The 12,943-nt window shown below is 54.5% G+C and overlaps 1 protein-coding gene across 3 annotated transcripts in view; it reads left to right on the top strand.

Annotated features, from left to right (window-relative positions):
* Nucleotides 1–12,943, top strand: part of KIRREL3 (kin of IRRE like 3 (Drosophila)) — a 498,221-nt gene that overhangs the window by 21,759 nt on the left and 463,519 nt on the right. For all 3 annotated transcript variants that reach the window (XM_005870878.2, XM_014543406.1, XM_014543407.1), the window contains exon 5: nt 1–97. This exon ends at the window's left edge or, in 1 of these variants, runs on beyond it. In XM_005870878.2, the coding sequence (XP_005870940.1) occupies nt 43–97 (55 nt within the window). In that variant the 5' untranslated portion in view covers nt 1–42. The remainder of the gene's footprint in view (nt 98–12,943) is intronic.

The raw sequence follows: 12,943 nt of genomic DNA on the forward strand, positions 1-12,943 counted from the left end.
GCCCAAGTTGCCCGCCCGGCTCGCCCTCGCTGCGCCCGAGGAATGAAACCTTCCCAGCTCCACCTGCTCCTCGTCTGCTCCTTCCTCTTCGGCCAAGGTAGGACCCAGGCCGCCGGAGTTGTGGGGCAAGTGGCGGAGCTGCCGGGGCGCGGGAGGCAGAGGGCGGAGGGTGGGAGGCTTGGGAAACTCGGCTGATGGATGCGCCTCTCCGGCCAGGTCGCGGTGCGCCGGCTTTGCTCCTTTGCCTTGGAAAATGCAACAAAATGCTACTGTTTATTTTCCTTTGGAGGGAAGGGGTATGGGGGTCGGGGGGAGAGGGAGGAGGGACGACTTTTTCCTCTCACTTGTCAACATCCAGCTCCAACTCTCCAATGCAAATGAGTCCTTTATGCCCCGGTATGTTAATGAGACAGTGTCTCTGGATGAGCCGCCCTGAACTTCTGGGCGCCTCCTCTCCTCCAGACCCTGGCTGGAGAGGGAGCGATGGGGAGGAGAGCTTTGTTTCCGTGGATTTTTTAGCTCAAAAAAGGTCTGACTTGCGGGAGCGTATGCAAAAGCGAGTGTGTGCGTCGCACGTTTGCAAAAGGGGCTGCAATTACCGAATGCACCGTGGGGGTAATTTGCAGGGCGTGGGGGAAAAGCATGCGAAGAGTTTCCCTGAATGTAATCGCGTTCCCTGAGCCAGATTGCATTCTGAGCTCTGCACAGCCCTGGATTCAGGGTGTAGAATGGAATTTCGCTCCTGGCGCTGATTGTTTCGTTTCTGCAGCCTAGCAGGAGCGGAGGAGCTGGGTGGACATTCAGAAAAGAACTTTGCCACCTCTGGGCTCCCCGCCACTGGGCGGCGTGGGGCTGGGAATGGCGGAGGGTGGGAGGGGAATCGGGGAGAGGGACAGAGAGTGCCAACTTAGCCTAAGGCATCCAGTCACCTGTGGAACTGAGTTCAAAGGGGATGAGTCAATGGACTCCTTCCCATTTCAGAATGCCAGGGCCGCTCTGCCCTCCGAGGCAGCGTTGGTGCCAGCCAGCACGCTTCTGAGAGGGACGGGACTCGCTCAGAAAAAATCCACAGCAGAGCAGGTCCATCTGTTGGTGCAATGAAGGGTAAAAGTTTTGGGGGAGCAGAGCACCGCTCCAGGGGGCTGGCTTTGCAAGCGAACAGCACCTCTCTCTTCCATCCCCGGTCAGGGAGAAGCCAATGTGAGCCGAATCCCAGCCTCCTTCCTCACCTCTTCACTGGTACTGTGGTCCCTGCAGATTTCCCCTCATCAAATGTTGCTAATGACCATCCTGATTAAACCCGAGGGGCGCTTCCCCATGCCTGTGTGTAATAATAATGTGCGCGCACACACACACACACACACACATATTCTGGGGCTGTGTGCCCCTCACCCGGGCTCCTACAGCAGCAGGAAGATAAATTGCCTTCCCCAGAGTTTTCAGGCTGAATGAATAAGTACCTCCGAGCCCTGGTATAAACAGCTTGGTTATGTTACCAATGGCGAGACTGCCCTCCTTCTTGGATGTGTGTGCACTTGCTTATGGGCACGCGTCTACACAAACATACAGCGGCTCGCTGTCCTTCTGCGGTGCCTCTCCCCAGTTCACTCGGGAAGTTGCATGTGGGATCCCCCAAAGGAGGATCCGGCCTCGGCCGTCCCCCCCTCCCCCCCTGCACACAGTGCATGGGACCAGGGCGCGCTGTCATCCGCGGTTTGTTTTCCTTGGCGGCACACCAAAACAATTCTTCTCCAGATTGGCGCGCGGAGTCTGGAGGTGTCTAAGTGCCTCTCCGACTGTCTGAGTCATCGGGGTGCATCTTCCACTTTGCTTATTCCTGTCTCAGTGCAGAGCTATTGCTCGACAGCCTCGTTTGAATCTTTAAATATTTACCTGTGGAGATTAAAGGCGCCGTTTCCTCTACCCCTAGCCCGGAGGGCACTGGGAAGAAACCACAGCATCAGGCGATGATCCCTAGGCTCCTCGTTATTCCTGAGTGTCCGATGGTGGATGCACAGGGCTCCGAAACAGGTCTCATGAAGGATGCTGAGATCAAAGTGCACCCAGCCGGTCAGAATAGCCCACATCACTGGGCACTGTCCGTCCCAGGTCCCTCAAATAGACAGCATCTGCCTAGAGGACTTAAAGGTCAAGTGGGAAGATGCTTTATGGACTTCATTGCAATCGAGTATCTTTGGACTGGCTCTGAGGACCTTTATTTTAATGTGGATGTTGTTATGAGTATTGTGAATTCCCCCGAGGGATCTCTTTGACCCTCCTTGACAGTGCCAACCCCTACCTACTGCCATGGGTTTCTCATTATTGGATAGAGGTTACCCTCTCTCAAGGGGTCAGGAGCAGGCTAGCCCGCAGGCTCTAGGTAGCTCCGGCTGTCATCCCTCTGACCCCCACCTTCCTGGTACTCTTCTTCCTCGGACGCTTTCCAAGGAAATGTGCAGAGACCCGGGGATGGCCCTCCACTCGGAGAAAGCAAATGTCCAGGGTTCTATTTAGGGCCATAGCTGGCACTCAGGGATATAGCCATCTGCCTCCCAGCACCTCTCCCGGTGGAACCTGCGTGTCATCTCGAAGTTTCTGGAACCGATGCCCACGCCTCCTGCGCCAGGTCGCCTCAGGTCTCGTACAGAGGGGTGGCCAGACAGAGAGTTCCGATGACTTGAACAGCAGATCATTTAGGTCAACTCTTCAGGCCCATTTCCATCACCCTTTCTTGCCGGCTGTGCCAACTATGTATTCACCTTCCCTGTTTTTCCTGACCCTTTAGGCAATGAAATTAAGGCATGAAGGTATAATTCATTTCAGTGCTATGCGGTGCCCTTAGTCTTTCAAGGTTTGGGCTTTTCACATAGATGGAGATTGAGTGTGTGTTTATCTTTCCCGAGGTGGCAGGAGAAAGAGCAGGTGGCATCCCTCCACCTCGCCCCTGCCCATGCGCGGGCCGGGCCTGGCTCCCCAGGAGGAGATGGAGGGCTGCCAGTGAGTGCGCCCTGTGGGTTTCCTCTGGCTGGGGATGCCTCCTCCCTCAGCTGTCAGGGCCGCATGCCTTGTACAGAGAGGGATAATGTCACAGCACAATTTGCCTCCTGCGGAGAAGAGGCATGTTCTGCCCTGGGGTGAAAAGGAATCGATTCTCTTGTCATCCATAAACTTAGAACTTGCTCTATTTTTTTCCCTTTACCATTTCGGTTTGCCCACAACCATTTCCGCCCGTGCCCTCCTTCATCTCCGAGACCATTGCATCCAGCCTGCCATGCCCATTAAGTAGCTGCGGAGGAGTAATGGACTGGCTCCCCGCTGCCCACGCCTCGCCGTTCCGAGAGTTTGGGGAGAGGGCGAAGGCACAGGCTCGGTGCCTTTACTTGAGCAGCGGTAGGAAAGGTGTCTCCCCACTTTCTGGCGTTGTGCTCTAGGGTCCCCAGGCTCCTGTCCTGCCTAGAACTTTGCGGGTCTGAAAGTTCTAGGTCTGGTGAGTCCCCATCTCGTGTTGGGTTGACCTGTGTGTCATCGTACTGCTCTGGGCATGTTGGGGAGATAGTGACAACTTGCATTTCCGTGTCAGTGACATCCCTGAGTTGAGGATTCCTCTGGGGAATCATCTACGTGTTGGGAAGCATCTAAGCAACTTGTCCTCGGGACTTGCTGGCAGGAATCCCCCAAATGGGCTGTCAGATGTCCATGTGAAGGGGAGAGGTTCATTGGGCCTGAATCTCCCAGGGAAGAGAAGAGCAGAGAGCAGACAGGAGGAAATATAGAGAGTGGAGGGAGTTGGCCAGGGTCAGGGGGAGCTAAGGGGATGACGGGAGCATGGGAAGGGGGGGCTGAGAAAGTAGCGTGAGCTCCTCAGAGGCAGCCCAAAGAACAGAGGGGATCCCAGGGGGGACGCACTGAGGAGGCGTTAGAAAAGGGTATTGGAAGTGAGCAGCGACTTTGGAAACATGGATCCTTACCCAGAAACGTCATAAAACAAAAGAAGAGGCGCATAGTCAGTGTGATGCTCCCACCCAGCACGTGTGACGTCTTGTCTAGAGAAGAAAGAACCTCTTCCTTTTGGGCCGGAAGGCAGTGCCCAGCTGCCAGGGGTGTGGGACCCCTTCTTTCACAGATTTGCTGGGTGAGGGAAACTGAGACGTGTCTGATGGGTATGGAGGTGCTCACAGTGTCTGCTGACCAGGGGGAGTTCTCAGTTGCCAGCAGACCAATTGCAGAGGGATGGGGGCGCGTGGGGTGGGGTCAGCACCTTCACAGGGCACGGGGAACACTGCAGGGCCTCCCTGCTGGTCACAGAGGAGGGTCTGCTGGGGACGGCGTGAGCTCGGCACAGGACCAGGGAGCTGCTGGGCTTGGTGCCCTGTGTTGGTTGATAGGAGCCGGGGCCAGCAGGAGACGGGGTGGAACAGGGGATTAGGCCTGAAGATGCAATTTTTCTTTTTTGTTCAGCCCAGTGGGGGTGACTTAGGAGGCACTGTATTGCGGACCCCAAAAAGCACATGACTAATCCGGAGTGAATTCAAGAGATTTCAATAGCAAAATAATAACAATACTAATGATACCTTTGATTCGCAGAGTACTTTTCTTCCAAGGAGATAAAAAGATAAACTGTTTTGGAAACATGAAGGAGGGAAAGAAAATTGCTCGTGATAAAGGAGTGGGGAGAAGGGCCAAGAGCATTCATTTTAGGGTCTCCATGTACGTGGGGGTGGAGAGGGGGGTGTCCCATGGTTCTGGGCGTCATTTTTCAGCCACAGTCCTTCTCCTTGTCAGATGCTGAGGTGACTTGTGGATGAAAAGCCAGCGCAGGCGTTTTAATCAGGTTCAACCCCAAAGCAGAGAGGCACTGAATTCCCTCCTCATGTGCCCGGGGCTTCTCTAATTCAGTCGTGCAGTGCAGTGCGGAGGGTCAGTGGGATGGGGAGCTGCTGGAATTACCTCTGCCTCTACTCCCCCCACCCACCCGCCTCCGCAGAGACCTGACTTTAATGGGGGATCTTGCAGCAGAGTGATCAGGGCCCAGCCTTCCCTCAAGAGCAGTGGACACCCGGCGTTCACAGAGCAGGCCCGGCTGGGGCAGCTCCTCTGGGGGTCACTTCCCGCAGGTTTCACAGCCAGTCACTGCCATCCATGAGGGATCAAGACGCAGGGCCAGCCAGCGCCCGGTGCCCAGATGGTCGTAGCTGGGCCCTGTGTTCCAAATAGAGTGGGTGTTACCTCCGGTTAGGGACAGTGCAGGGAGGCTGCTGCCCGGAGACACAGTGCTGCTCCATGTGTCATTGTTCCGTTGCTTCTCCCAGGGGAAAGCCGGGACCCACCGGGTAGGTGTGCCCTATAGGTCATTAGAGCACTTCTGTCACATCCATGCAAAGAGGCCTAGGGTCGTGGTCGGCAAACTGTGGCTCGAGAGCCACATGCGGCTCTTTGGCCCCTTGAGTGTGGCTCTTCCTAAGCCTTAGGAGTACCCTAATTAAGTTAATAACAATGTACCTACCTATATAGTTTAAGTTTAAAAAATTTGGCTCTCAAAAGAAATTTCAATCGTTGTACTGTTGATATTTGGCTCTATTGACTAATGAGTTTGCCGACCACTGGCCTAGGGGATTCATGCCCGAGCTTGGGGATTAGGCATGTGTGTGTGTGTGTGTGGGGGCGGGGGTGAGCCTTCCATGGTCTCGCTCTCTCAGGACCCACACTGTAGAGAACCCATCTCCACCACATTTAACAGGAACGTTCGCTGCCTTTCTGCTTCTCACCCACCGAAGGAGCTCAGGTTCAAATGTTAAATGTTCTCCGTTTCCTCTCCTCCAAACGGGGAAAATGAGTATTCTGGCCGCACAACTTCCCCTGGAAGTTCGTAAATGTCAATATTGGAGAAGTGTTTCCTTCTAGCGCTGCAGCTCAGCATCCGCTGTTTGGAAACAAGGTCTTCCGTCAGCCCAGTGCTTCCCCAGCACAGGCATCACCACCGTGAGGATTGTGTAAATGCCAGCTTCCCTGGGCACATGGGCAGCAAGTTGAGCCGTGGAAATAGTGGCCAACATCCGCAACTCCTGCTCTGTGCGGAGGTATCCTGTGGCAGCCCTGGCTGGGTATGGAGGCCGGGAGGCGGGCACTCCCCCAGCTCCTTCCTGGAAATAAAGGCAAGGAGGTTGCCCAATGTGGGCACCTGCCCACACACCATCTTGAGGTTTTTCTGGTCTAGAAGCCTGTCATGGCTACGCTACACCTCCTTCCATCGGTGACCCCACTCCACACACACACACACACACACATTCACACACACACGCACACTGACACACACATACATACTCACACAATCACACGCACACACACATTTACATACTCTCACATACACACACATACACTCTCACACACACGCAGGCACATACACACCACTTATTGCCGCCATGTAGTGACGTCCAGAACTTAGAACAAATCAGCCCTATTGCTCCCGTGGGAGGTGAGCTCTCAGGCTAACCGCCCCCCCCCCCCCCCATTTTCCTCATAGGAGCAGTGAAGTAGGTTTACCCAAGGCGGTTTTGTGGTCCTTGAAGCTAACACAGCAATGGCATGCGTGTGTCATATTGAAAGGGTGTGTGCACCTCAGGTTGAATTATCTAGACGGCTGCCCACTTGGCCTGTGTTTACTGCACAGCTGTTACAAGTTCACAGCCTTTCTCACTCAGGCCGGGAAGACGGGCACTTGAAATGGGCCCCTGAGAGTTGCAGCAGCGGACATGGACCGTCATTTTCCCCATTCCTCCTTCTCCCCCAGGGCTTCCGAGGGCCCGGTGTCTCAAAGGACACATTTCTTACCCCTTCCTTTGTGATCCAATGGCAGTGACGACACCAAAGCTCAGCCCTGGGCCTGTTGGCCAGCATCCATTGAGGGATGAGGATCGCGTAAATGCCAGCTTCCCTGGGCACAAGGGCAGCAAGTTGAGGCGTGGAAATAGTGGCCAACATCCGCGACTCCTGCTCAGCCCTGGGCCTGTTGGCCAGCATCCATTGAGGGCCTATGTGTAGGAGGCACTGTGCCAGGGGGGCTCAGTCTGGGGAGGGAACAGACACTGTGACTCGTGGTTACAGTGATGGGCTCAGAGCGGTCAGAGTGTTCGGAGAGCAGCCGGAACGGGCGAGGGCCTCGGGGAAGCCGCACAGAGGAGATGACTTGGTTTGGAAAGATGTCTAGGAGGCTTCCCCATGGAGCATGCGCAGTGTTTCAGGCTGGACCTTACCACGTGCAACGGCGGCGAGAAGACAGGGTGGAAGGTGACAGGTTCAGAAGAATGGGTCCCGTGTGGCTGGAATGTTAGTGCGTTGAAGGGGGTGTGAGAGGAAGCTTGGGAAGGGAAGGGCCAGCTGGTGAATGGTGGTGGGTGCCATGCTAAACATTCTGAGGATGGATTGTCAGAATTAAGTCTGCTCTTTAGAAACATTATTAGTAGCTTATGGGTCTAGTCCTCTCTATACCATGAGTTCCATGGGCCCCCCCCCCCAAAAAAAAGAAGGATCAACATATCATTTATTCTTCTTGGTATTCCCTGAATTTCACATCTAGACTAGAATGGAAATAAACCCGCTCTCTCCAACTCATCCTCCAGGTAAAGGATGGAATGGTGAGCAGTAGAGTAAGTGGGGAAGCCGGCCGCACTGATTCCAGGGGAAGGCAGAGAGGGCGGTAGGCAGGCGTACACTGGAGTGCTGTGCTGGGTAAAGAATGTGGAAGAGGCCACGCAGCACATGGAAGCAGGCGTGGCTGAGTCCACACTGGACTCCTAGTCAAATGGAATCGCCGAGAAATGAGATTTGCCTGTTTCTAGGGATGACTAGCCAGAGATGGAGGCAGCCTGGCATTGAAGGTGATGGTAAACCAGAAACAAGAGACCCGGGCAAGGATGAGACAAGCCGGAGATGCCTAGGGACACTTTGCTGGTGATTTTTCTGTTCTGAAGAGGCAGCTAAACTCCACTGGCTTTGGGGAAAACAAGGTCCCAAGCTCAGTGGTTCTTCTCCCCAGATGCCGGACATGTTATAGGTCTCCAGCACCAACGAGCTTTGCATTCTAGAGTAAAGGACGTCACCAGATCCACCCGTGGGCCCCACCCTTTAGCCTGCTTCCATTTCCCCAGGAGGACAAACTCAATAGTGAAGCAAAAACCTCCACTGTTCTGCAAGAAATACCCAGCGACATTCCCAAGATGGTCATCCTGTTGCTGAAACGTTAAGGGTGGAATTCGGGCCATTGAGAATGGAAGGTCAGTCGCTGAGAACTGGATCGGAGAGTAGGCGAGACCATATCCCAATCCTCTCCAGTTCTGAGACTTCCTGGTAGTACCTATCAGCCACGGCTGCTTGTTTTGGGTAATAAGTGCCTAGAAAGTAAATGACACATCATGATAGGTCTTTGTCCGGCACATTTTCTTGCAGGTGCCAGGCATCTGCCTTTGCTTGTTGTTGGCAGCAGTGGTGACGCTAGTATGTTCTTGTCATGATGCTAATTAGCAATGTATGAAGCCTCACGGGTTGCAGGTGACTTTTAGAATTCACGAGAATGGGTGTCACCATGACAGCAACGAGAAGGTGATGTTACCCGACCAGAGTCAGTCCCATCTGCGTCGCTCTCTGTGTGCCTGGTGCGTCTCCAGATGTGGGAGATCCAGCTGCTCCGAATCGTCAACAGTGAGCCATGCATGAGCAGACCCTAAGCTGTATGCCTGTAACCTGTGGGGATCCTCCCTGTGTAGGCAGGGAAGAAGGGGTTAAGGGTTCCGGATGTAATAGGGGAGCTGGCCTTTGAACAGTGACCCTGCACTGTAGCTCCATCCCCTCTAGATCCCAGACTCCTTCTGGATGAGCTCCTGCATCTTCCTGGTTTCAGCTTTACCTGGAGGCCACAGGACTCCGGGCGCTCCTGCCTGGGGAAATGACAGGCCAGCCTTTTGGGCAGAATAGCAACAAGGAGACAGACGTGGCTTTGGCAGCTTCTTTTGTGGTTGTTCTGAAGAAACGAGAAAAGAAAAAAAAAAAGCAAAGGCAGGGACTTTTCTTCTCTTAATTGGCTGATGAAATATCCATTTCTTTTGTGCCCCCTGGTGCCTAGCACACAATTCAGCACACAGGAGGCTGTGAATAAATATTGAAGCGATGGAATGAAACATAAGGGATCATGAAAGAAGGGGGCGTTCATCTGACATCACCACAGGCACATGCTCAGAGGGCCCCCGCAGGAGGGCAGGGGAAAGGAACCGACGAGGAGAGGTGTGGCCTCGCCCTGTAGGGAGTTGCTTCGCTCTGAGAAAGGCCTTGGGTGACCTTTGGGTCACCAGGAACGCTGCCAAGAGCAACATCCCCTGGTGAGCCACCCACTCCTCGGTTTCAGCAAGAAACAATCACAGCCTTCTGCCCTTCAATGCCTGTCAGCTCCGATTCCCGTCAGTCACCTGCACATGTCACAGGTGACTCGGCTCCGGTGCTGGGTGACAGTCCACCTGTCACCCTTGGCAATGCTGGGAGCTATGACAGTTTCCGAGCGACACCCGGCCTGGTGGCGCACCGCACAGGCATTTAGGAGGCAGAAAAGGTAGAGCTCGCTCCTGGAGACTCATGCAAAGCATCGCACAGGAGGCAACTCCCAGCCTCCCCTGCCTCGCTGCCCTGGTGACAAGGACAGGGAAACTGCCATTTGATGTCCAGGTGGCTTTGTTCTCCGTGTCCTGGGGCCCTCACTTAAGGAGGCTGGGTCCACCCCACCTTCACAGGGAGCCCCGTGGCACCGGGGAGCTGGACTCCAGGACCCTGCACCATCTAAGGGATGACGGGGAGGGAGCGCCTAGTTGTCTCTAGGGACCACATCAGGCGGAGCTGGCCCAAGGTTTTCAGAGATGAAGCCAGGGGAAGACTGCGATTCCTACATCTGCCTGATGGTGGCAGCAGCAGCGCTTGCAAAGCCCGGGAGTGAGCTGCCAAGCCAGAGGCCCAGCAAGGGAGCTGGGCTCCCTAGTGGGTGCTTGGGCCCTTCTCTGCCTGGGGCAGCCCGGCTGGGGCAGCTGAGCATGAGGCAGGGGACAAGGAAAGGGGGTGCAGGCCTTTTGGATGGCAGCGGCTCCCCTGGGAGGCTGGGTTCCTTTCTCCTCTTTCTGATGGGGGTGAGGGCAGAGTGTTCAGGGTGCCTGTGAGGTAGGGAGGCATGATTAGAAATACTTAAGGCGTTGGGAGAGCTAGAAAGAGAGCGTGAGAAACCTCAGTTAGCAGAATGGGTTCCCTGCGGCGAGGCAGTTCCCTGTGTGATGCCCTCCTGTGGGTGATGAGTGGGTGTCCTCCCCAGGAGGGCCCTGCCCGCATCCGAGAGCCGCCCCTCCTCCCCAGCAAGCTCACTCCTAGGCCTGGGCCCACTGCCCCAGGCAAGGTGTTTGCCCCGTTCAGGATTCGGGAGCCAACATTTCTGGCTGCTCCCCGCTCATGCTGAAAAAGCAAAACCAACTGATGCTAACACGTTTCCTCATTCTCCCCCATCCCCTGGGCGGGCTGAAGAGGTGCTCCTGATTTCACCTCTGGACAGGGACAGGCACCGTGAGCACGTCTCCATGAGCCGTGGCTGTGTGTTTGGAAGTGTGTCTTGCAGGCAAGGTGGCCCGGATCCCGAGGCCGCAGCGGCAGCCCTCGCCCTGTGCTCTGCCCGAGAGCAGGTGGATGGAAAGCCCCAGGCTCCATCCATGTGCAGCATAAACATACACAGTGGGGCCTGGAAGAAAGGAAGCCAAGGCCACTTCTGGGGCTGCCCACTTCCTCTGTGTGGCCTGAGTGGCCGGGAGGCCTGGCCGTTTATGTGGGCTGATGTCATCAGATATTGTTCAACTGTTCCGTAGTTCTGGTCGCCAGCGTGGTGTTTAGATAAGGTTTGCTCAAACCAGTGGAGCAGCCTCCAGTGTCTGACTCAGCATCGCAGGGTCCTGCTGCCTCTTTGGACCCGGGTGGCTGCTGCTGCCACTGTCTGTCTCCCTGGGCGGAGGGTGGATGCAGTGGCAGTGGGAGAGGGAGGATGGTTGTGTCCGTTTTACTCGTAGTTGCGCCGGCAAATGCCAGGTGACATCTTGAGCAGCCCCTGCCAGAGAAGAGAACGTTTTGCATTAGAGTTAGGAATACCTCATCTGAAACTCAGACTTGCTGCTCCACAGATCAGAGAAGAAAGCTCCAACTACGTAGTCTGAGGATTAGCTGGAAATAAGAGAGCTGGGCCTCTCCCCGCATAGAGATGTTAGACCAATGTGGTATGTGAACTTGACCCCACTAGTCCCTTGATTTGGCCACCTGTTTCCCTTTCTCCTTTCACAAACACGACTTCCTTGGTGCTTGGGGATCCCGCCATAGAAAGTTGATGGGCCCGGCTGGTGTGGCTCAATGGTTGAGCGTTGACCCATGAACCAGGAGGTAACGGTTCGATTCCCAGTCAGGGCACAGGCCCAGGTTGTGGGCTCAATCCCATGTGGGGCATGCAGGAGGCAGCCCATCCATGATTCTCTCTCATCATTGATGTTTCTTCTCTCTCTAGCTTGGGGATCCCGCCATAGAAAGTTGATGGGCCTGGCTGGTGTGGCTCAATGGTTGAGCGTTGACCCATGAACCAGGAGGTAACGGTTCGATTCCCAGTCAGGGCACAGGCCCAGGTTGTGGGCTCAATCCCATGTGGGGCATGCAGGAGGCAGCCCATCCATGATTCTCTCTCATCATTGATGTTTCTTCTCTCTCTCCCTCTCCTTTCCTCTCTCTAAGAAACAATAAAAGCATTTTTTTTTAAAAGAAAGTTGACGGGGAAGAGGGGAGATGTGAGACTAGAAAAGGATCAAAACCTACAATGGCCTCACTGTGGTTCTCTACTACTGTGCCTTGTGGTTGCTGACCTGGAGCCAATCACGGTGAAGCGGGACCGGGGCCCAGGGCCAAGTCCTCTAATGAGCTCTGCGGGTAGGCCAGTGGTTAATCCCCATAAGGACCCGATACATAAAGCAGGCCCTGTCATACCCATTTGCAGATGAGAACTACTGAGGCTCAGATTTCATGCTTTGCCTGAAGGTCACAGCACAGGTAAGTGACAGAACCGCCACTCAAACACTCCTATGCAGACGCCATATCCCTGGATGCCCATCCCTCCAGGAGGATTTGGTCACTGGGTACCTTTCAGGAAGCCACAGAAACCCCTCTCCTGGCCTATAATCCTCCTCCTTCATGACTTGTAGGGCCTGGGAAGAAGAGTTGCTAGAAATAAACCAAATTTAAAAGCCATTTCTTCTAATACAAAAGCATGAATGAGCAGCTGATACTGGCTAATGGCTGCTCTGTTCCTCCACACCCCAGCTCCAGTGTAGCTTCACATCTCCAAAGCCAAATGCTGATTTCCTAAGAAGAACCCATTACCTCCTAAATTTCCCAGCTTAATAAAACAAGTGAAACCCCATGGGGCTTGGAGAGAGGTTAGCCTGGTGTGAGCTGCCTGCCGTAAGAACAGGGCTGCCCGATACGGAGAGGCATTCCCAGGACATCAAACCCTGCTTTTGTCAAGTCTAGAATAGGAGAAATGTCGGAGACCACCCGGCTCTGGAATGATTAATAATGGTTGTTAGGGAGAAATAAAAGGACGCTTGGAACAGAGAGGCGTCGGAACGCCGTTCAGCCTCCGACGCGCCTCGCCTGGACTCCAGCTGCTCTGTCTTAACTCGCGTGAGAAATCATTTCTGAAGATGGCCCGCGCCTACCTGGGCCCTGCTTAAATCACAATATTGCTTTAAGATGGACACTTACAATAAACTAGCAAAGCATAAAAGTTCTTTGAAGTTTTCAAAGCTCCTTTAGATGGAATCGGAGGGATGCAGCGGGAGAATGAAAGGCAGATAGATCACCGCATGGAAGACATAACACTCCTTCCTTTCATTCC

This window comes from Myotis brandtii, unplaced genomic scaffold (assembly GCF_000412655.1).
Source record: "Myotis brandtii unplaced genomic scaffold, ASM41265v1 scaffold325, whole genome shotgun sequence".
In the NCBI taxonomy this organism is placed as follows: Eukaryota; Metazoa; Chordata; class Mammalia; order Chiroptera; family Vespertilionidae; genus Myotis; species Myotis brandtii.